This window comes from Ictalurus punctatus, chromosome 22 (assembly GCF_001660625.3).
Source record: "Ictalurus punctatus breed USDA103 chromosome 22, Coco_2.0, whole genome shotgun sequence".
NCBI lineage: Eukaryota > Metazoa > Chordata > Actinopteri > Siluriformes > Ictaluridae > Ictalurus > Ictalurus punctatus.
The window spans coordinates 8,488,277-8,514,972 of NC_030437.2; the positions used below are offsets into that span (position 1 = coordinate 8,488,277).

Below are 26,696 nucleotides of genomic sequence, written 5' to 3' on the forward strand. Positions count from 1 at the left end.
ATACTTTTTTGTTTGTTTGTTTTACATCAGAATTTGATCATGTGGAGAGATTTCCCAAGCCATCACAAATATATTAAGACTGTAATGTATTTGAGAATGAAGTGATTCAGCTCTGGAGGATATTTTACAGTTCCTGTAGCTTGGTAGTTGGTGCTGATGATGAATGTGTTTTATTTGTTTCAGTGTCTGGTTTCTTCTCTTTTGTTGCCATGACTACAGTTCATTAAACAGGTTGCAGGAAACAAATGCAAGTCATACAGCCAATGTTCAGCAACAAGAAACATAAAGGCACCTGCTTATATGTATTTAATAATAGGAGGGGCTCTTCAGGGACGATCAACAGTTGTAGGAAAATAATCTTTATTAGCCCTTACTAGAAAAACAGCCGACGTGTGTTTTAATCCAGTCTAATCCAGTAAACTCCCTTCATTCGCGAGTAGTGTGTGTGTTTGTGTGCGATATGGGCGTGATAATATAAAGCAGCTCAGTCTGCATTTTGACACACCTGAACATGCTATAACAGATCACAAGCACTTGAAAATCACCACAGCGATCTTAAGATCACTAACCAAGTAAACTGAGCTGCTAGGTGTGCACCGCTAGCACAGCTAACAATATTAGTTTACCACTGGCAACCACAGCTACACTTGTTTCAAATATTCTTAAATCTGTATTTAAACGTGACCGAGAATAAAATAATAACAAAATGAATGTTCTTGTTTACATTATGGACACCTTTAAACTGTTTATTGGGGGGGGGGGGGGGGGGGTTAAAAACAACACTTAATGTTGGGGAAAACGGCTGAACTTTTAAGCAAAACATGAACAATTCACTTTTTAAAATGGCTGAATTACAATTTAGTCCCTGCTCTCTCTCTCTCTATGTTGACTGCGTAGGGTATGTAATAACATCCAAACCGTATGTAGTGCCCTATTCATGCAAAACAAAGCCGTTTGTGATCGAGCCTTAGACAAGGCGTCTTCAGCGCATGCGCACAATACAGGCGACCCGAAATAATCCTGTACCAAGTAGCGTCGATTAGGCGATAGTAAATCTACGGTGTCTATTTATTAGTATTAATGTTTACTTATCAGGGGTTGGGAATAACACTAGCAACGGTATCAGACACGGTTTATGGGTTTAGGAATTGTTTCAATAAAGTGTGAAAAGCAGTTGAACGTAAGGCCGAGCACCTGTGTGTATGAGTGTGTGTGTGTGTGTGTGTGTGTGAGAGAGAGAGAGTGTGTGTGAGAGAGAGAGATTGAGTGAGTGAGTGGTGAGATTGTGGCAGTCGGAAAGCAGCTCGGTGTATAAACCCCATGCAGGCTAAAGGCCAGCAGTTCATCAGCACAATATGGACCACAATACTGTGCGCTAGTGCGCATGGGCGGGCAAACACACACACACACACACACACACACACACACACACACACACAAACTACAGAGTCGAGTCAGCCGTGTATTATGCCGCTTCGATGCAATAAAAAGCTACCGGAAAATCTGCACGGAAACGCTACCGGAGCTGCTTGGAGTGAAAGTAATAAAGTGTAAATACGTGTTTACGGTGAATGTCTTTGGCTTGGAGTGGATTTTCCGCTTTGATGGTGCATATTGATTGTTTTTCGGGAATACACAGCTGAATGTAGCTACACACAGATTGCCTCTGATGCATAGCGCTGTGCAACAATATAACAAAGCGGGCTTTTTACTCCCTCTTCAGCGCTCTTTATTCAGATTTAACACCGGCTTAGAAGTGTTCACGTCTTCCTGCGTTTGGTGTCTCTTTTGGGGCGTACAGTGTGACCAGAAGCTTGGTGTGATTCAAATCAGCCAGCTAACCGGCTAGCTCATCGCACGGCGTGCACACAATGGTTATGGCCGTGAGCAGACATGGAGGAGCTGTTAGCTACAGTGAGCTAGCGTTAGCTTCGAGGCAGCCTCGATGCACAGCTTTACCATGCCCGCCATCTTTTAAAGAAAGTTATACCGAGACGATACAGCTCGCCGTGTCGGCTTCTAGTCGGAATATTTTGGTTCGATGAAATTTCCCCGGTTAAAATCCGTTTCAGAGACTCCCGCAAGCGCGCGATATGCTAACTTGCGTTAGCTAATGTTGACGAGCTGGTTTTTATTCACAGTCCCGTGGTTCACTTTTTAAGTGCTTGTGATTAACTGACCAAATAAAGATCTCAAGAGATGTGTTAACATTTCTGAACGATTTCAGTCAGTGGAGCACTTGAAGCATCCCTTTGATACGTTAGATTGTTGAATCAGATCACACTTTGGGGCTAAATTGTCAAGAAGTGTTCAAGTTACCGAGGTGTTCCTTTCAGTATTTTCAGTAGGATAATGAGTGTCGTCATTTGTTGATGCCTAAATAGGGTTTGTATTTTCATAAAGGATGAATGCATGCTGCGTTTCCCCCCCTTGTTTAGAACTTTATGTAACGCAGTTTTACTAGAAATTAAAATGGAAATGTCTTAATCTCAACGAGACAACTGAAACTCTTGCTGTTATTTAGTTTTTCCATGATTTAAGTCCATGCTGTGCTATTTATGCACTAGTGTTTGACTTAAAACTAACATTGAATCAAACAGGTTTCTCAATATTTTCCTGCAGAGTGCTGACGCTCAGGTATTGAGATGGGATGTGTGTGTCGAGGACGGAGTAAGGAGAAGAAAGAGGAACTCTGTAATCACTAGAGAAATACATCCAGATCCAACCTCAGTCGAGCCACATTCTCCTCTCCGCTGTCCATAATGTCGGCGGTCACATCTCCCAGCCAGGCTGCTCCCCCTGTAGTCAACCCCCCTCCACCTGAAGTGACGAACCCCAGCAAGCCTGGCCGAAAAACCAACCAGCTCCAGTACATGCAGAACGTTGTGGTGAAGACACTGTGGAGGCATCAGTTTGCGTGGCCTTTTTACACACCTGTGGACGCCATCAAATTAAATCTTCCAGTACGTAAGATCTATACACTGTTATGCCTTAACTTTTTTGTTTGTTGTTCAGATACTTTGTTCTCTGCTACTGTAATCATTATAAACATGTCTTATTGTAAAGGACTATCATAAAGTCATCAAGAACCCAATGGACATGGGGACTATCAAGAAGAGACTTGAGAATAATTACTACTGGACAGCTGGTGAATGCATGCAGGATTTCAACACTATGTTCACAAACTGTTATATATATAACAAGGTAAAGAGAACATGGCCCTTTCATAATTTCTGTCTTATTAAAACATGTTCCATCTGCATCACTACAGTCGTATGGAAAAAAAATAAATACACCCCATGGAAATTGTTGGCTTTTTTTTACATATTTGGACAAGCAAACATTTGATCATCTTTGAAACAGGGCCTATTAATGAAGTTGATATACTTGAACAAAACCACATGGAAAATGAGCTTTTTCATCATTTATTCAGTAGAGATATCAATAGATGTGATCATCTTCTGTGGAAAAAGTAAGTACAACCTTGGGCTCGGAAGCTAGTATTGCTCCTTTTAGCAGAAATAACTTCTTATAGGCATTTTGTATAATTGTCCACCAGACTTGCTGGAATTTTTTTATTCTCTTCCGCGTAATATTCTTTCAGTTGCAAGATGTTTGAGGGGTTTCTTGCATGTTCTGCCCATTTCAGACCCCCCCCCCCCAACATTTCAATGGGATTCAAAACCAGGCTTTGACTAGACCATTCCATAACCCTCTATTAATTCTTTCTGAGTCATTCCTTGGTGGATTTGCTAGTGTGCTTAGGATCATTATCCTGTTAAAAAGTCCACTTTTGATTCAACTTCAACTTTTGGACAGATGGCCTCACATTATCTCCAAGCACTCTTTGATGTGATGCAGAATTCATAGTTGAACCAATGAATGCAAGCTGTCCAGTCCCTGCGGCAGTGAAGCAACCCCAAACCATAACATTTCCACCACTGTGCTTTGCGGTTGGTATGAGGTGCTTCTCCTGAAAAGCTGTCTTTGGTCTGCACCAAACAACTCTATTTTTGACTATAGTGTTGCAAAGACTTTTTCCTGGCACGCCTCCTGTGCAGGTTATATTTGTGCAATCTCTTTCTCATTGTAGAAGCATGCACTTGGACACCAACCGTTGCAAGACTTACTAGCAGATCCTGTGGTGAAATTTTGGGGTTCTTGAAGACTTTATTTTTGCAGCAGACGGAATGCTCTTGGGCTGAATTTTCTGGGATGACAGATAACAAAGGGAAGACCAGACACTACATATGAGAGGGGTATAAATAAGACCGGTTCCACCTGCACTCCCTAATCAGGTTCTAATCACTGGTACCCAACCCTGAACACCTGCTTCTAATTTTATGGTTCTGATGGTGTGATTAAATGTAGGAGTGTACTTACTTTTTCCATGTGACTGATCTGTTTATTGTTCATTTATATTGTGAAAATTACTACAAAATGTCAGTTTTATGTGTCCTTTTGATAGTGCATCACCTAATAGGCAGTGTTTCAAAGAGGAACAAATGTTTGCTTGTCCAAATATGTCAATTTCCATGGGGTGTACTTATTTTTTCACGACTGTAAATGTTACAGATAGGAATTGTTGCTTTTTTTAACTGCTATTTGTGTGTGCTTATAAAATATTTCTTCTTTTTGATTCAGCCTACAGATGATATTGTACTTATGGCTCAAGCCTTGGAAAAAATTTTCCTCCAGAAGGTAGCACAGATGCCCCAGGAGGAGGTGGAACTGCTGCCACCACCTCCGAAAGGCAAGGCACGCAAGCCTGGTGCTGCCCCTGCTGCAGGTAAACTGTACTCAGAATGGAGAAATAGTTCATACAAGGCTGACTTGTGGAAAATAAAGTTTAGCTTTTAAGCATTGGATGAATCTGAAACATGCCCGAATGTAAAATAATGCCTTCTATACCCATCTAGTGGACTCATTAAGTTGCCACTGAGAATAACCCACATTTCATACATTCATACATTTTCATTTTATTTACCATCTCTTGTCTGCTTAGTGAAGTGATGGCATGGCTGGTTTAAAAAATTGTGACAAAAACAGAATGGACAGAAGTGTTTATACTCCCCGCATCGAATTTAAAAAGCACGTCTTGTCTGCTGAGTCCATGGTGGGAGATAAAAGTGGTAAAGTATAGCACCGCTACAAAATAAAACAACCACATGTTTATACATCTTATTTATAGTCATAAACTAATTATTGGTCACGTATTAAAAGGCAGGCATTGTCATCATTCAGTCACGTTAGTTGCTTATCCGGACCTTTTAAAGCAAGGGAACTTCCTAAATTGTAGTTGAATAGCCCTGATGTACATGGTCACATTACAAATGCAACTGGCATTCAGTCAGTGATGAGCCATGCACAATGTTGACGATATGAATGAATTCAGACTGGCACCAGTGAGATCATAATAGCCCGGTATTTTATTTTAATTGGCAAAGTTCCTAATGGACTGAACAAAAACTACCTAGCATTCTAAAATATGGAGTTTACCATTAAAGCTGACAAAATAGATAAAAGTTAAGTGTGCCACCTTGAAAAGGCACACAAGTTTGATCTTGTCTCAAATTCACCTTCTGACCTTCTCTCTGACAGAAACTCAGCAAGCTTCGGCACTGTCCTCGACCTCCCCATCCTCGTCATGTCCGAGCTCTCCTCCACAGCCGCCTCAAACTCCTGTAATCGCAGCGACACCTGTACCAACCATCACCTCCAACGTCCAGGCTGTTCCACCGGCTGCACCCATGATCCCGAGTGCACAGCCTGTCGTCAAAGTAAGACTTCCCTGTACGAAAGTTTTTCTCCAGCAGCAGTTGTCTGATCTATTTGTCATGCATTCAAATAGAAAAAGGTTTTTTTTTTTTTTTTTTTTGTAACCCGATAAACTGCCGTCTGCATTTGTCATTGTTTGTTCTAACAGGCTGTGTTATTTTCATATTGAGGAATGTTTGCATATTTTTATTAATAAGGAATATTGTTTAGGGTTCTGGGTAAGGTCTGGCAAGTATGGAAATTCAGAAAAAGTTTTTGGAAAAGAATGGATTTCCAATTTGTCAAAGCAGTAGGTAAAGCATTAAGTTTGTAAAGCTGTTGTTACCCTCTTCACTGTCATGAAGTAGTTAATGGCTGTAAATGATAGCATGTCATCTAGAAAGAAATTAAATAAAACTTATCTCTTGGCTGTTTTTTTCTGATTTGTGCTGTAAATAACATTGCACTGGTTTGGTTTGAGATATTTTAACAGCTATGTTTCAGTGCAAGAGTGACATCACAGTGCATTAAACCCCTCTTAACAAATCCGAACTAAAAAAAATTAACCAAATCTCATCAGTTACTCAACTTGCTTACATTTTCAGCCATTCACTCAAGTTTCTCAAAATTTACTACTGTTTTGCAGACAGTTTGCTAGCTAAATTATATATCGTGATGCACATTGTGTATCGTACAAACGTTCTCAAGTATCGTGATGTGATTATTTTGTCATATCGCCCAGCTCTACAGTATATGGAATATGTCTGGTTCAGTATATAAATTTGACAGAACAAGCTCCACAGAAAAAGCATTGTAGCTTTACGATCATGTTGCTGAACATACCATGTGGTCGCGTTAATCTAAAGCAACGTTGTTTAATATAAGCATGTTGACATGTCCAGCTGTGATTGGTGAGACGATTAACATCCAGTCCTGCTGTAGACTAAACTCGCTGCTGGGATTGATGTAGCTGTTATAACTAAACACATTGCTGTTTTGTTTGATGTGAGATTCAGTATCAAGTACTTGTGTCCTGACATTCACTGTGGTTCTACATCACAAGTTCTGTTATAAAAGTTTAGAGTTAAATGCCAGACTAAGTAAACCAATACTTGAGCTAGCTTTACACGGTATGATTTAAGGCCTGGTTTTGGTGTCGTAGACAAAAACTGCACATAAAAAAAGAAATTCTTTGAACGCATAATGTACCGTATGATTTAGTGCCATTGTGACCAGAGAGAGCTGATGACAGTTCTTTGAATCAGATCTAAATTTTGGATTAAGATTAAGTAAATGTGTGATGGCTGCTATAGCCACCAGTTTGAGGACAGCATTGGACGACACGAAACTCGCAGGACAACTATAAATACAGTAGTGTCAGTGGTGAAATTTAAACATGACATTTAAAACCAGGATGCAGCGAATTGTTGGGCGCCGAAAATTTTCGGCCAAAAATGGCATTTCCGGATTTTGGCCAAAAATATGAGCCGAAAATCTATGCCGCCACCAGGGCATTAGCTGGGCTGTTAATCATCTGGGGCTGAGCCCAGGTTCTTCTCCATCACAAAATATTTAAAAATGTACTTCTAAATAGACTGTTTCCATTATTTTTTTTCTTGCATGTGAGGGCTAATTGCTTTAAAAATGTGAAAATTGGAGAAGGAAGGAATAATTTGGATTTGATTTACCATTTAATGTGCACATGAATAATCCAGCCACTTGAATGTCTCACCCAGCATCATATCAGATACCTATTACTATTATTACTAAGGCTACATGAGGGGAAAATCCTCAAAACCCATAATACAACGGCAATTTTACGAATGAGAGTTGAAAACAGCTAACTACTTAAAGTGACTGAGTAAACTTTCATAATGTGGTTGCAAAATCATTGCTGATAGACCCACTTGATAGGGAACCATAAGTCCCACCAATGGTACAGGTAGTAAAACATGAGAAAATATCAAATGAATGACTGACTGACAGAATTCTGTATTTTAAAAATGATATTATCTGGTTACTTTCAGCCCACTTCAGTATTGTTACAAACCAACTTGCCCAGGCTGCAATATGAGAAGGGAAACAGACATCAGGTTAAAATGAAATGTAATGACTGAATTTATTTGCAATTAGAAAGAAATACACCTGTGTTCTCTGAAGCTAATAAACAGTGCTTGCAAGGAAGTCTTTAAATCTGAGTGATTTAATAGTAAGTTAATTAGTAAGTTTGCCAGTAAAACAAACACATTTTTATAATTATCAAAATTATCTATAATCAGGGATTCTTACAATTTTTAGCTTAAGTGAGGGAAGCCCATTGTCTGCGAACTAATTACTTCCAAATATTTACAGTAACAGGTCCTTCTAGTGGCTTCCAGGTTATAATTCTGACTTAAAAAAACATGGAGTGCATATGTCTATCATACGTTATGAGAAGACTATGACAAATAGTAGGCTATGGAAAAGTAAAGTTATAAAACAAAACCCAACAATGTGGTAGCTGATACTATAATTAATTTACTAAATTTCCAATGAACGTTTGATAAATAGTCTAATTTCCAAGCCATAAAAGTAGGCTATATAGGCTATTCCATATCGATTGGAAATGAATGCAGAGTAGGTGTTTAATTTCTGTTATATGAGGATAAGATATTGAATGTGTGCTTAGTGTGTAACTGCATATGTGAGGACATGAATTAGAGGTTCAAGGGAAGGAAGGTGTGGTGACATAATAAAACTGAATCACTTTACTGTCCATACTTTTCTTCTGACTGGGATGATCAAAGAAGTTTGAAAGATGGCCATAAGGGAGGGGAACATATCACCATCCAAAAGGGAAAAGACACTTGCTGGGAATAATGTCTTTTTTTTTTTTTTTTTGTCCTTCCTGTGAAGGAAGTGCTTTGCAACAGTAATCTCTTCAGGCTGTAGATGGATGCTGTAATGTTCAGCAAGATGTTTGAGTGCCTTTTCATTCAGGAACTGCTCTGAGGCAGGGTGACATGCATGTATGCCCATAATAATTGTTTCCCTAACTTCAGAAAACCTATTTTCAAGCTCCTCTAGCATTCTATCAAGAACTGGAAAGAAGACTTTCCTGCTCAGATTATCTCTTGATAACATGTAATATACTATGTAGTGTTGACTACATACTCCATGTTTTTTCACTTCCTCTGTGTCCCAGTAGCATGAATATCAAGATCTTCACAGAGGGCCTTGATCTTCTCATACATTTCAAGTGCTTCCTCATCGTTCCGGTAACTTTTGAGTGTACTCTGAACTGCTGTTTTATCTTCAAATCCAGTGCCAAATCAAGTATTTCTCGCTGTAGGTATCTGTGCAGGCCCTGAGTTATTGAGAGCAATGTCTGAAACATGACAAGCATGTAGATGGTACTGAATCTGCTAAGCTTTCTTTCCATTCCCTTAGCTAGAGGTGCTGAAATGCTCCTTAAGGTTTGGATCAAAGCAGGGAGGTTTTGTAGAGTGGCATTTACACACTCGGTCTGACACGCCCAGCGAATCTTTGATAGCTGGACAAGTTCTCTGTCCCCTACCGCTAGTTGCTTCTTTAAGGTTTGAAATTTATGATTGTGGAAAAGAAAGAGTAAAGACACTCCAGGAGATCAAAGAAGTCGCATGCCTCTGGGATGTCTTTGCAAGTGAAGCAAAGGACAAGATTAAGCTCATGGGCATAGCAATGGATGTATAGTGCCTCTGGATGCTTTTGTCTGCATCGAGCTTACACACCTCACACTGCCCCACTCATAACATAACTATAACCATCGTAGGATTGAGTAAAGCATGCAAGTTGTCTTATTCCATATTTCTCAAGTTGCTTCTCTATGGTGTCAGTGATGGAGCTAGCAGCAAAGGCCTCAAGTTGGGGAAATCCAAGGAATTTCTCTTTAGGCAAGCACTGTGGGCTAGCATATCACGCACACAATGCAAGATCCCTTGCTTCATCCATCAAAATCGAGTACATTTTTGCCTCTTTTAGTCTCAGAAATGATTCTTGAAGTTATAACATCAGAGGTGCTTTGAATCATTTCATTCTGGGACAGTGCTGAGAGGTAGGTTATGATGGTGGTTTGTATGTTTGCAGGAAAAGATCAAATTGCTTAAGAAGCTGCATGCATTCCATAAAAATTCCCTTTATTCTCACTGTCTAGTGTTTCATTGTGACCTCGAAAAGCAATCCCCTGTTTCCCAAGAAAGGCTGTCACTGATTCTATACGTCTGAGATACTCCCTACGATTCACAGTCTTGCTGATGTTTGCAGCTTGTAGCTGCTCCGTGATGTCCCCGTGGACCTGTGGCTTTAAAGCTCTTCATCACTGAGGCCTTGTGCATGTTGGATTTTTCATGCTCCCTAAAAGAATCTAATGTTGTCTTCCAGTTTGTGTAACCTGTGCTGGTGAGTGCATCCTTTTGATCCCTTGCTTGTTTTGATTTGCCATATAATCTGCACATGCTGCATTGGCAGTTATAATGTATTCCAGCCACTCAAATATATCAAACCAGCTGGGTTGGAATGATCTTTTTTGCTAGCCAAACATGCTGAATGGAAAGCAGTGATGTTTTACTCGCCTTGACCCTGTATCTGCAGTCCCCAAATCAATTATTTCAGTTGGGATGTTTCCTGTTGCCTCTTGGGATATTAGCTGCCCTCTTTTCTGGTCTCCCTCATCTTTACTGTCTATTTTATTGCCGCCTTCTGTCTCTCATCCGCCTCAATCTGCTGTTCTTTCTTCCTCCTCTAACCTGTCTAGCTCATCTATAATTATATCAGTAGACACAAAAAATGTCAGTTCTCCAGCTCAACATTATCAGCTCAGCTTGTAGCCAGAAAGTAGTAAGTTTTTTGTTTTATGGAAGCTGTGGTAACTTATCTGTCAATGTATGACATAAACAGAGAAAAAGTTAGATTTATTTAAAAAACTATCCTCGGGTGTTATTGATGTTTGCAGGACTATCAGACTGATAAAATATAAAACGTGTTTGCTTCTAGCCTGAGACTAGGCTAGTTTGGTGTTGCTAGCTATGGGGAGGCACAACTAAGCTATAATTGTATGGATTTAGCTGATACAGTGCCATGTGAAGTACATTATCTTTCCTTTTGCTCTGCTCATATCATGCTCACGTAAACTGGAACTCCTGTAGACATTTACACACCTTGTTTTACTGGCTCAGCATCAGGGGATGTTTCTGTTTCAACCTGTTTACTTGTTAAAAATGTCGAATATCCATTTTTCCTCACTCTGACTCTGAGCTAGCGTTTGCCAGAACTGAGACCCGTCAGCCAATAAGACACAAGTATTTCCACATATGTTCCTGTAAAACCTGTCTGATTGGACTTGCCTCCGTTCACTAAAGATATAATACAACACTCTGTTCACTGCTGTCTTGTTTTACTGACGTTTGGTTACGCAGTGATAAACCGCTCCGAGCTGTTATTTATTCAGGGCTAAAGAAAAAATATTCGTGGCTAGCCCCAGATACCCAGACCAAGTTATGCCCCTGGCCGTCACGCCCCGCCCCTCAGTGCTTGGTGCTCAAATTTCACTCTCGATCTAGCCGACAGTTATCGTTGAATTGCAATATTATTAGAGCCGTAAAGTGCGTCCTGAATTTTCATTTTGGGGCAGTAGTGGCTTGGCGGTTAAGGCTATGGGTTTCTGATCAGAAGGTCGGGGATTCAAGCCCCAGCACTGCCAAGCTGCCACTGTTGGGCCCTTAAGCAAGGCCCTTAATCCTCTCTGCTCCAGGGGCACAGTATCATGGCTTACCCTGTGCTCTGACCCCAGCTTCCTGACATGAAGAAAAGAATTTCACTGTGCATTTGTATATGTAATAAAAATTCATTATCACTAATTTAAAATAGATTGTCATGATGATGGACGGAAAAATATCTTTATTACTTTTGGCAATTTCATGTTATCCTCTTTTACCCCGCCAAGAATGGCTTAGAAGCCATGGTAGCTTGCTTTAGGTAAAATCTGCATCAGTGTTATTGCCTCATCACTGTAGACTGTTGCTGGAGTATTTGTGAATAATTCTTTTAAAATGTTAGCAGTGTTGTCTGAACTGCCCATCCCTACCATTTATTTTGTTTGCTTCCAGAAGAAGGGGGTAAAGCGGAAAGCTGACACTACCACGCCCACCACCTGCGCCATCACGGCCAGCAGAGGCGAGTCTCCCACTCCACTGCTGGACACCAAACACAGCAAGGTGATCTCCAGACGCGAGAGCACCGGCCGACCCATCAAACCTCCAAAGAAGGACCTGGATGATGGTGAACTCCTGCAGCAGGGGAGCAAGAAGAGCAAACTGAGCGACCACCTCAAATATTGCGACACCATCCTAAAAGAGATGCTGTCCAAGAAGCATGCTGCCTACGCCTGGCCCTTCTATAAACCTGTGGATGCTGAAGCACTAGAGCTGCACGACTACCATGAAATCATCAAGCAGCCTATGGACCTCAGTACAGTCAAAGTAAGGCACTTAGACTCTGATCTTTCCTCTTTGTTTTTTCTTTAACCTAAATCCCAAATATATTGCATATAAATTTGAGCCACTTAATGTAATAAGTTAATTTTCTTCTATAGTTTTAACAGTAATAATTATTAGCAGGAAATTTGTGACAAATGACACCCTGTGCTGTTTTTTTCCAGAAAAAAATGGACAGCAGAGAGTACCAAGACGCACAGAGCTTTGCAGCAGATGTCCGGTTAATGTTCTCAAATTGCTATAAATATAATCCGCCTGATCACGAGGTTGTTGCCATGGCAAGGAAACTTCAGGTAAAAAGTAATGAACTGTAAAGATTTCCTCATACGTCCTCAGCGCTCTCTGTCTAACCCTCGCTCTGCTCCCCCGGTAGGATGTGTTCGAGATGCGTTTCGCTAAGATGCCAGACGAGCCGGCTGAGCCCTCATCCCCTGGAGGCACGTCTGCCACGGCAGTAGTAAGTAAGAGCACAGAGAGTAGTGAGAGCAGTGCCGACTCGTCCAGCTCCAGCTCCGACTCGGAGGAGGAACGAGCCACCCGCCTGGCAGAGCTGCAGGAACAGGTGAGTGAGCTGCAGATGGGCGGCACTACTCACCACCAAGAGCAGAGCAGTAGGGAAGGGTTTATATTCTACCTCCCTGAATCACTGGTCAAATTGCTTCATTTATTTTTATGCATCGGGGTAACTTTCAAGAGCTTAAAATATAATTCTCAGGGTACATTATCTTCTGCACAATAGAATAGTATCTGTCACATACATTATAGTGAAATTCGCATATCCCAGCTTGCAAGGAAGTTATGGTCAGAGCTTGAAGGCCCAACAGTGGCAGCTTGGAAGTGCTCAAGCTGAAACCCCTGACCGTCTGAGCAGTGTCGTACAGTCGAAAGGAGCTGGTGCTGCATGGGTGTCTTGCCATTTGTGTATAGTGTTTATTTTCTGGACATGAAGATGTATTTATAAACCTCACATTTTCCTCGAGAGTCATAGAAGGAAAATATTTTTAAAACCACAAACATTTAACATGACATGACTTTATACTAGACACTGAATATATCGAGTGTATATATTCTTTTTGTATTTGAGTTCTTTGTATTGGCAGATACGCGATACTAACATCCTCTTCCTAACCAAGGCGGTCTTTACAACCTTCTTTTGCTTAGTGAAGTAACTGGGGTGTGATAGCGGTGTTCTCTAAGACCCACTGTGCTTTGCTTCCATGTCTAAGATCGGTATCTTGTCAGTCAATGATGAATATTTCAGTCCGTGAAAGAATATTTTACTGAATGCTCTTGCACTCTTGTATGACAGCTTGGCTCTTTTTTTTTCTTTATTATTATTATTTTTTTTTATTATTATTATTTTTTTTAATCAGCATTTCACTACGGAGCCTCACATACCTAACAACAGGTTCCAGGTGAATTTCAGGTGTTTTCTCAACCTGTTCTCTACCTCCCCACTGACCCTTTTGTTTTGGTTAGTGTCTGGTTAAGTGAGCAGTAGAGGTTTAGACACCTTAAATAGAGGTAGGTGGTCTTTTTCCTGCTTTTCTACTCAGCTTGGCTTTTATCTCTAACTCCTATTCTGCCCTGATGTCTGTTGATTGATGTTTTCCTGGGGATGTCAATGTCAATCATAGGACCTGGACCCGCTAGATTACTGGTGTTTTTTGCTTCCGCATTTTTTTCTTTTAACTTTCAAGGGTTTTATGATTCACATTTTAGGTTGAGGTTTTTAGTTGTTGTTGTTTGCTAAGGGATATATTTTTTACAGTGCCCTCCACTAATATTGGCACCCTTGGTAAATATGAACAAAGAAGGCTGGGTAAAATTCTTTATTGTTTAATCTTTTGATATTTTGTTCAAAAGATTCAGAAAAATACTCTGCTCTCATGGATATCAAACAATTTAAACAAAACAGGTTTTTACAAAAAAAAAAATATTTGTTAAATATAGGTGTGCAACAATTATTGGCACCCTTTTAGTCAATACTTTGTGCTACCTCCCTTTGCCAAGATAACAGCTCTGAGTTGTCTATAATACCTGATGAGGTTGGAGAATACATGGCAAGGGATCTGAGACCATTCCTCCATACAAAATCTCTCCAGATCCTTCACACTTCGAGGTCCACGCTGGTGAACTCTCCCTTCAGTTCACCACACCGGTTTTCTATGGGTTTCAAGTCAGGGGACTGGTGTGGTCATGGCAGGACCTTGATTTTGTGGTCAGTAAACTGTTTTTGTATTGATTTGGTGTACGTTTTTGATCACTGTCCTGCTGGAAGATCCAACCATGGCCCATTTGAAGCTTTCTGGCAGAGGCAGTCAGGTTTTCATTTAATATCTGTTGATATTTGATCAAGTCCATGATGTCATGTATCCTAACAAAATGTCCAGGTCCTCTGGCAGAAAAACAGCCTCAAAACATTAAAGAGCCTCCACCATATTTAACCGTGGGCATGCGGTGCTTTTCCATATGGAGGGTGCTGTGTGTAAAATAAATAAATATATATATATATACACACAGTGCCCTCCACTAATATTGGCACCTCTGGTAAATATGAGCAAAGAAGGCTGTGAAAAATTGTCTATTGTTTAATGATCCAAAACATGCATCAAAATCAACACAAAAATGGTTTACTGACCACAAAATCAAGGTCCTGCCATGGCCATCCCAGTCCCCTGACTACGTGTATGTATGTGTGTATGTACAGTGCATCCGGAAAGTATTCACAGTGCTTCACTTTTTCAACATTTTGTTATGTTACAGCTTTATTCCAAAATGGATTAAATTCATTATTTTCCTCAAAATTCTACAAACAATACCCCATAATCACAACATGAAAGGAGTTTGTTTGAAATCTTTGCAAATTTATTACAAAAAAACAAACAAACAAAAAAAAAAGCACATGTACATAAGTATTCACAGCCTTTGCCATGACACTCAAAATTGAGCTCAGGTGCATCCTGTTTCCACTGATCATCCTTGAGATGTTTCTACAACTTGATTGTCCACCTGTGGTAAATTCAGTTGATTGGACATGATTTGGAAAGGCACACACCTGTCTATATAAGGTCCCACAGTTAACAATGCATGTCAAAGTACAAACCAAGCCATGATGTCCAAGGAATTGTCTGGAGACCTCCGAGACAGTATTGTATCAAGGCACAGATCTGGGGAAGGGTACAGAAACATTTCTGCAGCATTGAAGGTCCCAATGAGCACAGTGGCCTCCATCATCCGTAAATGGAAGAAGTTTGGACCCACCAGGACTCTTCCTAGAGCTGGCCGCCTGGCCAAACTGAGCAATCGGGGGAGAAAGGCCTTAGTCAGGGAGGTGACCAAAGACCCAATGTTCACTCTGACAGAGCTCCAGTGTGTCTCTGTGGAGAGAGGAGAACCTTCCAGAAGAACAAACATCTCTGCAGCACTCCACCAATCCGGCCTGTATGGTAGAGTGGCCAGACGGAAGCCACTCCTCATATAACAGCCTGCCTGGAGCTTGCCAAAAGGCACCCGAAGGACTGTCAGACCATGACAAAGATTGAACTCTTTGGCCTGAACGTCAATTGTCGTGTCTGGAGGAAACCAGGCACCACTCATCACCTGGCCAATACCATCCCTACAGTGAAGCATGGTGGTGGCAGCATCATGCTGTGGGGATGTTTTTCAGTGACGGTAACTGGGACGAAGGTTCATCTTCCAACAGGACAACGACCCTAAGCACACAGCCAAGATAACAAAGGAGTGGCTACAGGACAACTCTGTGAATGTCCTTGAGCGGCCCAGCCAGAGCCCAGACTTGAACCTGATTGAACATCTCTGGAGAGATCTGAAAATGGCTGTGCAACGACACTCCCCATCCAACCTGATGGAGCTTGAGAGGTCCTGCAAAGGAGAATGGGAGAAACTGCCCAAAAGTAGGTGTGCCAAGCTTGTAGCATCATACTCAAAAAGACTTGAGGCTGTAAATTATTGCCAAAGGTGCTTCAACAGAGTATTGAGCAAAGGCTGTGAATACTTATGTACGTGCTTTTTTTTGTTTTTTATTTTTTTTTAATTTGCAAAGATTTCAAACAAACCTCTTTAATGTCGTCATTATGGGGTATTGTTTGTAGAATTTTGAGGAAAATATTTAATTTAATCTATTTTGGAATAAGGGTGTAACATAACAAAATGTGGGGAAAAAATGAAGCGCTGTGAATATTTTCCGGATGCACTGTATGTGTTTGTGTGTATATATTAGGTCTGCACGATTATTGCCAAAACAATAATCACGATTATTTTGATCAATATTGAGATCACGATTCAATACATTCCTGCTAATGTACAAATCTTTGCATCAAATTAGACTGGTACTTAAAGTGCATCATCTCGTAGAAGCAAAATATCAATAAAATTGTACCCAAAATATAAGATAAGTAAAAATAAAAATGCCATCGACCAAATGAAAATAGCATCAAATATAACAATATGCAATCAAATAAACAATTCAGGCCTATGCAGAAAAGGCAATAACAGTGTTTACAGGAGGAGAGACACAGCCAAATCACCCAGTAGAGTGACGCAGGGATGACCTCATTTTGTACCGGAACCCGGAAGTTAACATCACACTGGTTCCCTCGACAAAAACCTAATAGGATTTTCACATAGACTTTTAGATTGCAATGAAATTTTCTATGAGCGGAGGACAAACTTTGAACGTCATTATCGTTCATGTAATCGGGGGCAGTCAAAGTTGTAAGCGAGATCAATATTCGATTAATTGTGCAGCCCGTGTGTGTGAGATATATATATATATATATATATATATATATATATATATATATATATATATATATATATATATAAATATAATTCGACAAACAGCTGTAAGTAAAGTTTTAGTTTTAGTCCGAAGTTTATATTATAACATTAGAATGTCTGTCTGTCAGCTGATCAGAATCAACAATGTTGTGGTATAATATTTAGTAATTCAAAGTTAATTCTGGTACTTATTGATAGTTTTGCCATTTTTTGTACTTCCAATTTTACAGAAGGTTGTACAGTAAGTACTCTGAATTGAATAGATGATGATGATTCCAGGTTTACTTCAGTGAATTCACATGTAAGACAGAAAGCTGTGCATAATTATTGGTAATACGAGTATAATAATACTCATACTCTTATATTACATTATTGACAATGACCTGGCCAATTACAAATTTAGCATTATGTAGTGCTGTATACGTCTGTTGTTCCATTCAGTTTCAATGGCCTCGCACAGATGATGGACAGGTTGTCAAGAAGCAGTGTTAAACTTATTAACATGAAGTGGATCCAATCTTTGAATGAACACCAAGACATTTGTGGCAAAAAGAACCTTTGTCTATTTCCTTGCCCTAGACTGTAAATAGATACTGTCTTGTAATCTAAAGTGAAACCACCTCGTGACATCAGGCCTGCTTCAACAATTGGATATCCATACTCTTTCCAAAATGGTTCCTGAGAGTGTGTTTATTCTGTGTATACCACAACCAAAGACCACATTGTTTAATTTATTAAGACTTAAGTGTTTGTTAAGACTTAGTGTTGTCGAACCACTGTTAGACAAGTTAGTTCCTGTTATCACTTACATTATAACTGCGATAAACATTCCCTCACCATCATCTCTCTCTCAAATCCCCCCCAAAAAAACACTGCCCGTCAGTTAACCAAGGAACCAGAATGCATAAACGCATCTGTCCTTAAGATTTTCCTATGCTGGGAACTTTAACAGCACCGTGTTAACCGCTGTTATAAAGCGTCAATACTCGAGAGTCCTTCCATAAATGTCTCCTGACAAAAAACTTGCCAGACTCTACGAGTGCATCAATGTAATTATTAATACTATAATTCATGTTACAGCCAGAACTACTATCCAAGGCCATGTGGTTATAAAAAATAATGCGCATGCCCTGACCAATCAGATTCACTGTAAAACATACACATGCGAATGCTGCAGACAGGAAACGCAGGAACACGCGAAGTGGTTTCGCATTTCGCTGTGTTCCAAAGTTCAAGTTTGGTCAGCTCTGGCCTGCGAACCCACATAACTTGAAGAAATGTGACCAATAGAAGATCGACACTTCATGGCGTGATGATTATAGCAGTGTTGCACCATCCCGTTTTATACAATGTAGCTTTAAAAGAATATAACATCATAACTTCAAAAGAGAAGTTGCCTGGATTGTGGTGTCACTGCATACAGGAACAGATGGCATATACATCTGATGTATCCGATTGCCACCCATATTCACAGAGATCTCTGAAGAAATTTCACATGCTGAAGGTCTAGTGTGACCGTTTAAGGGAAATAAACGAGTATATGAATTTCCTCTTAGGGGAAAAGTATGTAGCCGTAGCTCTTATCCTCTCCTGATCAAGTTTCTGTTGAAGCACGTCATGTTTGCAATCCTCAATAAAAAAAAGTTCCGGCTACGAGATTTGGTGTTCCCTCTACATGTTAAGCAATGATAATATTTGAGTGTGGCCAGTGTGTATCTTATTTTCTCTTGATAATTTCTTTTGTGATTGTGCATTGAGCTAGCGCAGCTTTATAGGTTTTATCGGTGTTTCCACATACCTGCATGCTCCTGTTTCGGAAGTCTGTCACCCATGCATGCTAATCCGGCTAGTAAAAAAAGTCGTACTGACCGCCAGATTGCATCCCAGCTGGTGTGTGTAGTGCAGCAGGTGGGATGTGGAAGCATTTGCTATAGTGGCATTGAGGTGCATCACACCAGTGCATGCATACAAATTGAAAACTTGTCTAATAAAAGTCAGCAGGAAGTGGGGTTTATTCTGTTTCTCTGCTTGTTAAAGCTGTGTGTTCAACACAACTACAAATGGAAAACAAATTATTACTCGGACACAGTCGTCTTGTCCACACAGTCCAGTTTAGTGATTTGTTCATCTCTGTTCAGGTAAAGACTGTTATAAATTTTTAAGGGAAGTTTGAAAAGCTTCACATTTAATCAGGAACAAAGGTTCTAAAATTGTGTAGACTATTTTTCTCATGAGGAAAGGGCAGAAAACTGTAGTATTAAAGAAAAAGGGGCAAATGATAATGTGAAATATATGGCATTCAATACTTAGTTATTTCCCTGAATAGCTAAAATCCTCCTTGCATCCTGTAGCAGCAGTTTGTCCACCTGTTAACCAGCTAACTGTCTGTCCCCATTGCCCTTCTCTCCCCAGCTAAAGGCTGTTCACGAACAGCTGGCCGCTCTGTCACAGGGCCCTGTCAGCAAACCAAAGAAGAAGAAAGAAAAGAAGGAAAAGGAGAAGAAGAAGAAAGACAAAGAGAAGGACAAAGACAAAACTAAGGCCAAGGTGGAGGAAGAGAAGAAGCCCAAGTCCTCGCAGCAGAACAAGCCGAGCCAGCCGAAGAAGAGTTCAGCCAGGAAACCCAACAGCACGTCTACTACCAGGTACGACAAGATTAGCTGGAAATATTACAATAAATCTCAAGGTGTTGGGGGATTTTTTAAAAAACCATTACTAACCATTTTTATTTTATACTTTCCTTGCTTCTTTAGGGTTTTTTTTTAATCCCATAAATCTGTGTTAACCCAATGTGTATTTTCTCTTTGTCTTTAACTGCTGTCAAACTCTTCCACAGGCAACCGAAAAAAAGCGCCAAACCCATTGGGGCGAATTATGAGTCGGACGAGGAGGAAGCGCTTCCCATGTCGTATGATGAAAAGAGGCAGCTTAGCCTAGACATCAACCGGCTGCCCGGTGAGAAGCTGGGCCGTGTGGTGCACATTATCCAATCCCGCGAGCCATCGCTGCGTGACTCCAACCCAGACGAGATTGAGATCGACTTTGAGACACTTAAGCCGTCGACACTGCGTGAGCTCGAGCGATACGTCAAGTCCTGTTTACAGAAGAAACAGCGCAAACCTTTACGTAAGTCCTGTGTGTGTTTGTGTGTGTGTGTATATGTGTGTGTGTTTTCTTACAGGGGGTTTGTCTCTTTCTCTGCTGACCTGCTCTGAATGCTGAATTTGCCTGCGATACTTCTATCTGTGATGGGAGCACTGCCTTTCTCGGCTGTCTTGCATGATTGGTAGATCACCTCTCCACTCCTTACTCAGATTAATACTGTGCCTGTATATGGACCTATCAAAAGAAATTACATTTAAGTCATCAGTGATTCTTCCTGAAAGCTTGGAACATTTTTGAATAAGACATTTATTATGCCACTAATTAGTGTTATTTTGTATTTGTATGTGGCCTATTATTTTCAGGGGTGGACAAATCTTATTTATTAGCTAGGTGGATACTCCAATGTTTATATTACAGATAATATCACAAATGTAGAAGACATGACCGCACATGTAATCGATTTGGATTAGGGAAAGATTCATGTTTTGTGCCTTTTTACTTCCTGTACAGACAAAATCTGTATTGTAAGAGCATTTTGCAGAATAGTCAGCTAAATACCTTAACTTTGCTAGCTAGCATCAATAACGGGTGAAAATGTGACATAATTTTATGCAAATAAATTTATGATCAGGTAGTTAGGTAGTTACAGTGTCTTGATACAATCTGGTGCAATTTTTGTGATTGTAGGGATGTACTGATCTGATACTGGTTTAAAATGCTGAATTGGCATCAAATCATACTTGACGCATTTTCCAAGCCGATCCACTGGTAGTTTATGCTGTGAATGTGTTATGTTGCCTGATAGGAAACATCATGTGAGCACAGAACACAACTTAGGATGTCAGTATCGGAAGATACTCAGCTCTAATATTACTATCGTATTGAAAATTGAAGTCTGGATGGTTGCAAGAACAGGCCAGAATGTGTCCTTAGTTGATGTTAGTAGTGCAGAATAGCAGGTTAGAGTTACGGCATTGACATGAATAACCAAGCGAAGAAATATGCTCGGCAAAATAAGAAACTATATGTAAATATTTGGTTTACACATGGTTACATGTAATTTTCCACTGCAAGGACGATCAGCTGTCCTTCCTGTCTCCCTGTAGCACTGTCTCAGGCGTCTTACATTACAGACATTGCAGTTTATTTCTCTGGCCACATCTGCAGTCCTCATGCCTCCCTGCAGCAGGTCTATGGCATGTTCACGCTGGTGACCAGAAACCCTAGACATCTTTCTTCTGGTGTTTGTCAGAGTCAGTAGAAAGGTCTCTTTAGTGTCTTAAGTTATTGTAACTGTGTCCTTAATGGCCTACGGCCTGTAAACTGTTGTCTTAAGGACTGTTCCACAGGTGCATGTGCAATAATTGTTTATGGTTCATTGAACAAGCATGAAAAACATTGTTTATACCCTTTCCAATAAAGATCTGTAAAGCTTATTTGTATTTTACAAAATTATCTGTAAAATACAGTCTCCTGTAAAAGGGATGTTTCTTTTTTTTCTTCTTTTTTTTTTGCCGAGTATATATCAACCAAATGGAGCATGTTAAGTTCAGGCAACTGATGGATGAGAGAATAAAACCATCAGATGAAGTGTTTCCCCGAGTCACATGTCTTGCAGTGACACGTAAGCACTGGTGATTCAGATACATGATTAACCATCTTTCCCGAGTGTCCAGGCTACTGATTTGTCCACCCCTGGTGCTTATTCACTACACACACTGTAGATAAAGTAGTAGTATGCATCAGCTCATTGTACTGCAGTAGATGAATTAGTTGCAGTGTAGTTGAAGTGCTTCTTGCTGCTTGTTGCCACGGCGGCGGGTGCGAGGCTGAGGACTCACTGGTCGCCGCTGTGTGTCTCCTGCAGCGGGCACTGGGAAAAAGAGTGCCAAGACTAAAGAGGAACTGGTTCAGGAAAAGAAGAAAGAGTTAGAAAAGAGGCTGCAGGACGTGAGCGGACAACTGAACAACAACAAGAAACCGCCCAAAAAAGGTACCCGTGTGGCAGTGTGTGGAGAGGACAGACAGGGATTTTGCTTTATAACAACATTCCTTTCTCTTTACAATGCGTCTGTAACGGTTTTTTTTTTTTTGATAACTTAAAGGCCATAACGTGCCCCCTCTCTTTAATTTGCTCCAGTCCTATTCCTAAAGAGTTAGTGAGATTAGATCAACTGAATCAAAGTTAGAAGCAGTTTCGTCCTGCCTCAGTGTCTCTGGCTGCTTAGAGGACTGTTGGTCCGATTCTGTCATGATTAATGCTTTGCTCTGTGCGCATGCCTTTATTCTGTCATAACACAAGCACATTGATGTCTAAGGGAGCAGGGCTAAGGGTTCTTACTGAGGGTCATAACACCATCCAATTTAATGACTTGCGGTCCATTGGATAAGTATTCCCCCCCCCCCACCCCCACCCCCAAAAAAAGACTCTTCTGCACTTTTGTTGCGTTACAACCTGGAACTGAAATGGAGTTAATTGGGATTATGTCTTGAATCTACACAAAATATCCCATAATAGTGAATTACAAAAAGCTGTTGCTATAAAGAAACCACTAAATTCTTAGGAAGAAAACACCCGTCGTTAGGAAGCCCCGGAGTTTATTACAACATACCTGAACAAACAGCAAAATAGAAACCATTTAAGTCCATTTCAGTTCCAAGTTGTAATACATTTGGGGTGAAAAAATGGGGGAGGTTACTTATGCAAGCCCAGTGTAAGGACATTGAATTTGGCATATCTGATTTATTGTTTTCTGTCCATTCCTTGCTCTAATCTTCGTCTCTTATACCCAGCAGAGAAGGCGGGCTCAGCGCCAGGGGGCGGGCCATCTCGGCTGAGCGGCAGCAGCAGTTCTTCTGACACGGGCAGCAGCAGCTCCAGCGGCTCCAGCTCCGAGAGCAGCGACTCGGACTGAGCTCTTGACATGTAAACTTCAACCTCCTTCATTTTTCTAATGAGTAGTGTTTACTGTCCTGATAGTGTCTCACCTGAAGACCTGTTACATACGGAGATAGAAGCTAAAGACAGAAGATATTTTAAAATAACCTGTTGTAGAACGCCCTCGGCTTGGATAAAGACCTGTACGGATAAAGATAGCTGACCGTGGAACAGTGGCGGCCCTCACAGGGAAACACCTGGTCATCACCAGGAAAGATATTTTTGTGGTTGTGGAGACTTTGAGTTGTTTGTTTCCCCCAGGTTCTTGCTCAGAAGATCCCAATGACAAGTGCATATTTAGTGGGCTGACAAACGCCTGGCCATGTTTCAGTAAATTAGTAGCTTCATCAAGTATGAAAGTGTGAAGGAGCAAGCAGCTAACTTTCTCTCTTTCTGCTATGCCGGTCATGTAAGCATGACGTTTCAACTCATTCCACATTTCTTTTACAGATAATGATGATAGTTATTGTTACCATTTTAAAGAACTTATTTATTTTTCATCTGGTATGTTTCATCTCCTGGTTTGCCAGGAGTTACAGAGATATCAAGAAATCAGTGGAACTTTTAAAAATTGGTGCATCATGACTAAGTGGAGTGAACAGGTCTGGGTCGTACCATGGCTTACTGTTTTCTCCCCAAGTGTCAGTAAAGTTCAGAGCTGTACTTTGAGAGGTCTGTGTGTAGTCTGCAGTAGGTTCAGTTGTCTCAGCGCTGTAATTTCCTTCTCACGGTGCGTGTTTCTCATTCAGTATTTGATGTATAATTTTGTCTTTTGTTTTAACTACATTATACATTCTCAATAATGGGTTTGTTTTTATACATTATTTGAACATACTCAACTTTTTTTTTTCCACTAATGATGTATTTCAATGATGTACACAATGTTTTTCCTACAGCCTCTGGAATCTATCATATGAATCACCAGTGTCTTTGATTGAGCAGTAATTCACAAAACTATTATTTATTATTGAAGCATAATTGGCTGTCTGAGTCCGACTAAGATCCCAGTGAAGAGCCAATAATAAACTTTTCCTCTTTGGCAAAGTCTCTAATCCAGGATGCTTCGCTCTCATGTGGAATACTAGTAGTCTGGTCCTCATGGCTGTGTCCCTGAAATAAAGAGGACAGTTGTCTCATTCGCCTATAAAGACAAACAGCAGTACTCTGTGTTAACTTCAGCAGGTTGTGTTTAGTCATTTCCGAAGTATTACACTAATGACTTCTCTATTTTATGAATAGCCTTTTTTTAATCACCATCTCTTTCAGAATACTATATTAAATGCTTTGAGTGGTACTTCAATGCTGAACAAAAGTTGTTGGTATATTTTCTTGCCACATCTTTGAACTGATTACTGAACTCCTACATAACCGAAAAACGTTATAGACATAATTTCCTTTGTTTAGTACTTAAAAAAAAAAAAAAAAGTTTCAACAACACATCAAACTCTGCCCTGTGTCTTCAAAACAGTGGATGTTTTCTCATTGCCTTAAGTTTAGTGGTCTAAATAACAGAAGAACTGAGTTGAAACTGTTAAGCCAGGATTTGTATTTTCCTTTTGCAGCTCAGATGATGTTGAAACACTGATATCAAGACATGAGAAGTGAATTTCTTCTGGGGTTTTTTTTTTCTCCCCTCAGTATTAGCGTTCTGAGTGTGTTACTTTTCTCCCATAATTGTCACTGGCATATCTCTTCCACTGAACAAAAGGGGGGAGGGGGGGGGGGGGGGGGGGGGGGGGGGGGGGGATAAAAGGTTTTTTAAAAGATGTCACCCATAAAAAGGCTTAAATATAAATGTTATATGATAACATATGTACATGTATATTCACCTATTAGTTAATGCTTTGGGTATAAATAGGTTATATTTTAGTTCTTTTTTTTATGAGTGAAAACCTTTGTGTATTGCATGTTGATTTACATTATATTTCTTAAGCCTTTTTTTTTTTTTTTAACTGTTTATAATGTATGAGCCACTCTGAAGTAAAACCATCAATATTAGTCAAACTAAAGTAAGTTTAGAGCTGCTGTGAAACTGACTGATGCCGAAACTAAAGAAACTCCTAAATTGGACTGTCGCCCCCCCCCCCCCCCCCCCTTTTTAAAATAATTATTTTATTTGTAAATAAATCTGAAGAGAAAAATCACAATGGTGTCTTCTCGCTCACTAGTTCCTTTCATTTGCTTTATTGTGTTTTGTGCATATTGGGGTGATTTTATATAAAATACTGAAGAAAAGCTGGTAAACTGCATCACCGAGGCGTGCATAAAGCTCTTAATCTTTTCAGTTGATAATCAGTCCAATCATTTTTATGTGGTACGTGTGAGTCTCAGGAATATCACTCAGACATGAGGAACACGTAACATACCTTTAATATTAAACTTACAGCTGCAACTAGGTCCGGCTATTTCCAAGACGATATCGGAAACTGCAATGAGAATTGGTCGCTCTTTTTACAAATAAGGACTCGTATAATCCCATAACACTGTTACATAACAGAACATATGCGGGAGCCACTTTCAGGCGCGTGTACCGTGTTTTTGTCCCGCACTACCACGGCCTGGTTGCCGTACTGACTGTACCAGGCGCTGCGGCTGCGGTTCAGGTAGTTAGTCGGTGATTTCTCAAGCTCCAGCTGCTGCTGCTGCCAAATGAGCAGCGATGTGTCTCTGTACCGCAGCCGAGCGAAACCTTCCGACATGGCCTTCTCTGCCAGAGGACATCTCTCTGCCATATTGCCCAGTAGTGCTGTGGGAATGTCGGCTCTGTGGCGCGAGATGACTGCAGGACATGTCAGAGCGCTCCTCCACTCGATCACGCCATCGCTTTAAAAAGGCACCAAGTGTGAAAGTGCTTCGCTTCGTAAACAATCAACTTTTAGTCCATATAAAACGTATCTGCTCTGCGTTTTGACATGCAAAGTAATTCCGTAGTTACATGCCAACGTTAGCTTGTTTATCCACCTTCGTATCCATTAAACTCGATGTAATCAGTCCGAAACTGCAGGTTTTAACCCGAAATAAGCTCCGTTGCATGGTTCCTGGAGACTGAGTTTAGGATTGCGGTTTTATTGACCGTCTCTGCTTATTAAATCCCTGTTATAAAAGTGAAAGACTGACAACACTGATAAGCCAGCAGAGGAACGCCAATTGCTGCCTGTGGCAACAGCGTCCCTCTCATTTTGGGTCCGTCTGAACCATCGAGTCCGATTTATAGTTCCGGGACTTTGTACTTTGTGAATGCAAAGTTGCTCGCCAATCCAAGTGAATTCCAGTTGCAAATGTTTATATTTATCCTAAACTTGACACTTTACACATGACTGCAGTGAAGCTGCTCAGTATTTCACTATAGTTATCTGTCCGAATTTCAGGACCAAAAAACATGAAACGCACATATTATTAATCAGTACAAGAGATATGTAATACTTCATGTAATGTTACCAATATGAAATATATACACATATACATATATATACATATATGATTTATTTATTTATTTTTTACTCTGTGCAGGTTTCTGCATCCTCACTGGATGTCCGGCGATTATTAATAGCTGAACTTTCCTGTTAGTTCCCGGTAGTTTGAAA

The 26,696-nt window shown here is 40.4% G+C and overlaps 2 protein-coding genes across 11 annotated transcripts; one reads left to right on the top strand and one right to left on the bottom strand.

Annotated features, from left to right (window-relative positions):
* Window positions 1-1,241: 1,241 nt before the first annotated feature.
* Window positions 1,242-24,547, top strand: brd3b (bromodomain containing 3b). 9 transcript variants are annotated; one of them, XM_017452044.3, is made up of 12 exons: window positions 1,242-1,540; window positions 2,623-2,963; window positions 3,067-3,204; window positions 4,645-4,789; window positions 5,602-5,780; window positions 11,883-12,251; window positions 12,431-12,559; window positions 12,640-12,828; window positions 19,482-19,714; window positions 19,906-20,195; window positions 22,042-22,167; window positions 22,968-24,547. In XM_017452044.3, exons 2-12 carry the CDS (start codon window positions 2,763-2,765, stop codon window positions 23,087-23,089), a joined length of 2,121 nt encoding a protein of 706 aa, XP_017307533.1. In that variant the 5' UTR covers window positions 1,242-1,540; window positions 2,623-2,762; the 3' UTR covers window positions 23,090-24,547. The 9 variants fall into 9 exon arrangements, with proteins under 9 accessions (XP_017307533.1, XP_017307529.1, XP_017307530.1 ...); XM_017452040.3 differs by having other exon boundaries at window positions 1,244-1,607; window positions 11,880-12,251; XM_017452041.3 differs by having other exon boundaries at window positions 1,244-1,567; window positions 11,880-12,251.
* On the bottom strand, window positions 24,009-26,307 carry LOC128628927 (putative uncharacterized protein BRD3OS). 2 transcript variants are annotated; one of them, XM_053674270.1, is made up of 2 exons: window positions 25,497-26,307; window positions 24,009-24,222 (listed from the first exon to the last, which is right to left on the bottom strand). In XM_053674270.1, exon 1 carries the CDS (start codon window positions 25,842-25,844, stop codon window positions 25,599-25,601), a length of 246 nt encoding a protein of 81 aa, XP_053530245.1. In that variant the 5' UTR covers window positions 25,845-26,307; the 3' UTR covers window positions 24,009-24,222; window positions 25,497-25,598. The 2 variants fall into 2 exon arrangements, with proteins under 2 accessions (XP_053530245.1, XP_053530244.1); XM_053674269.1 differs by having other exon boundaries at window positions 25,479-26,307.
* Between the last annotated feature and the right edge of the window lie 389 nt (window positions 26,308-26,696).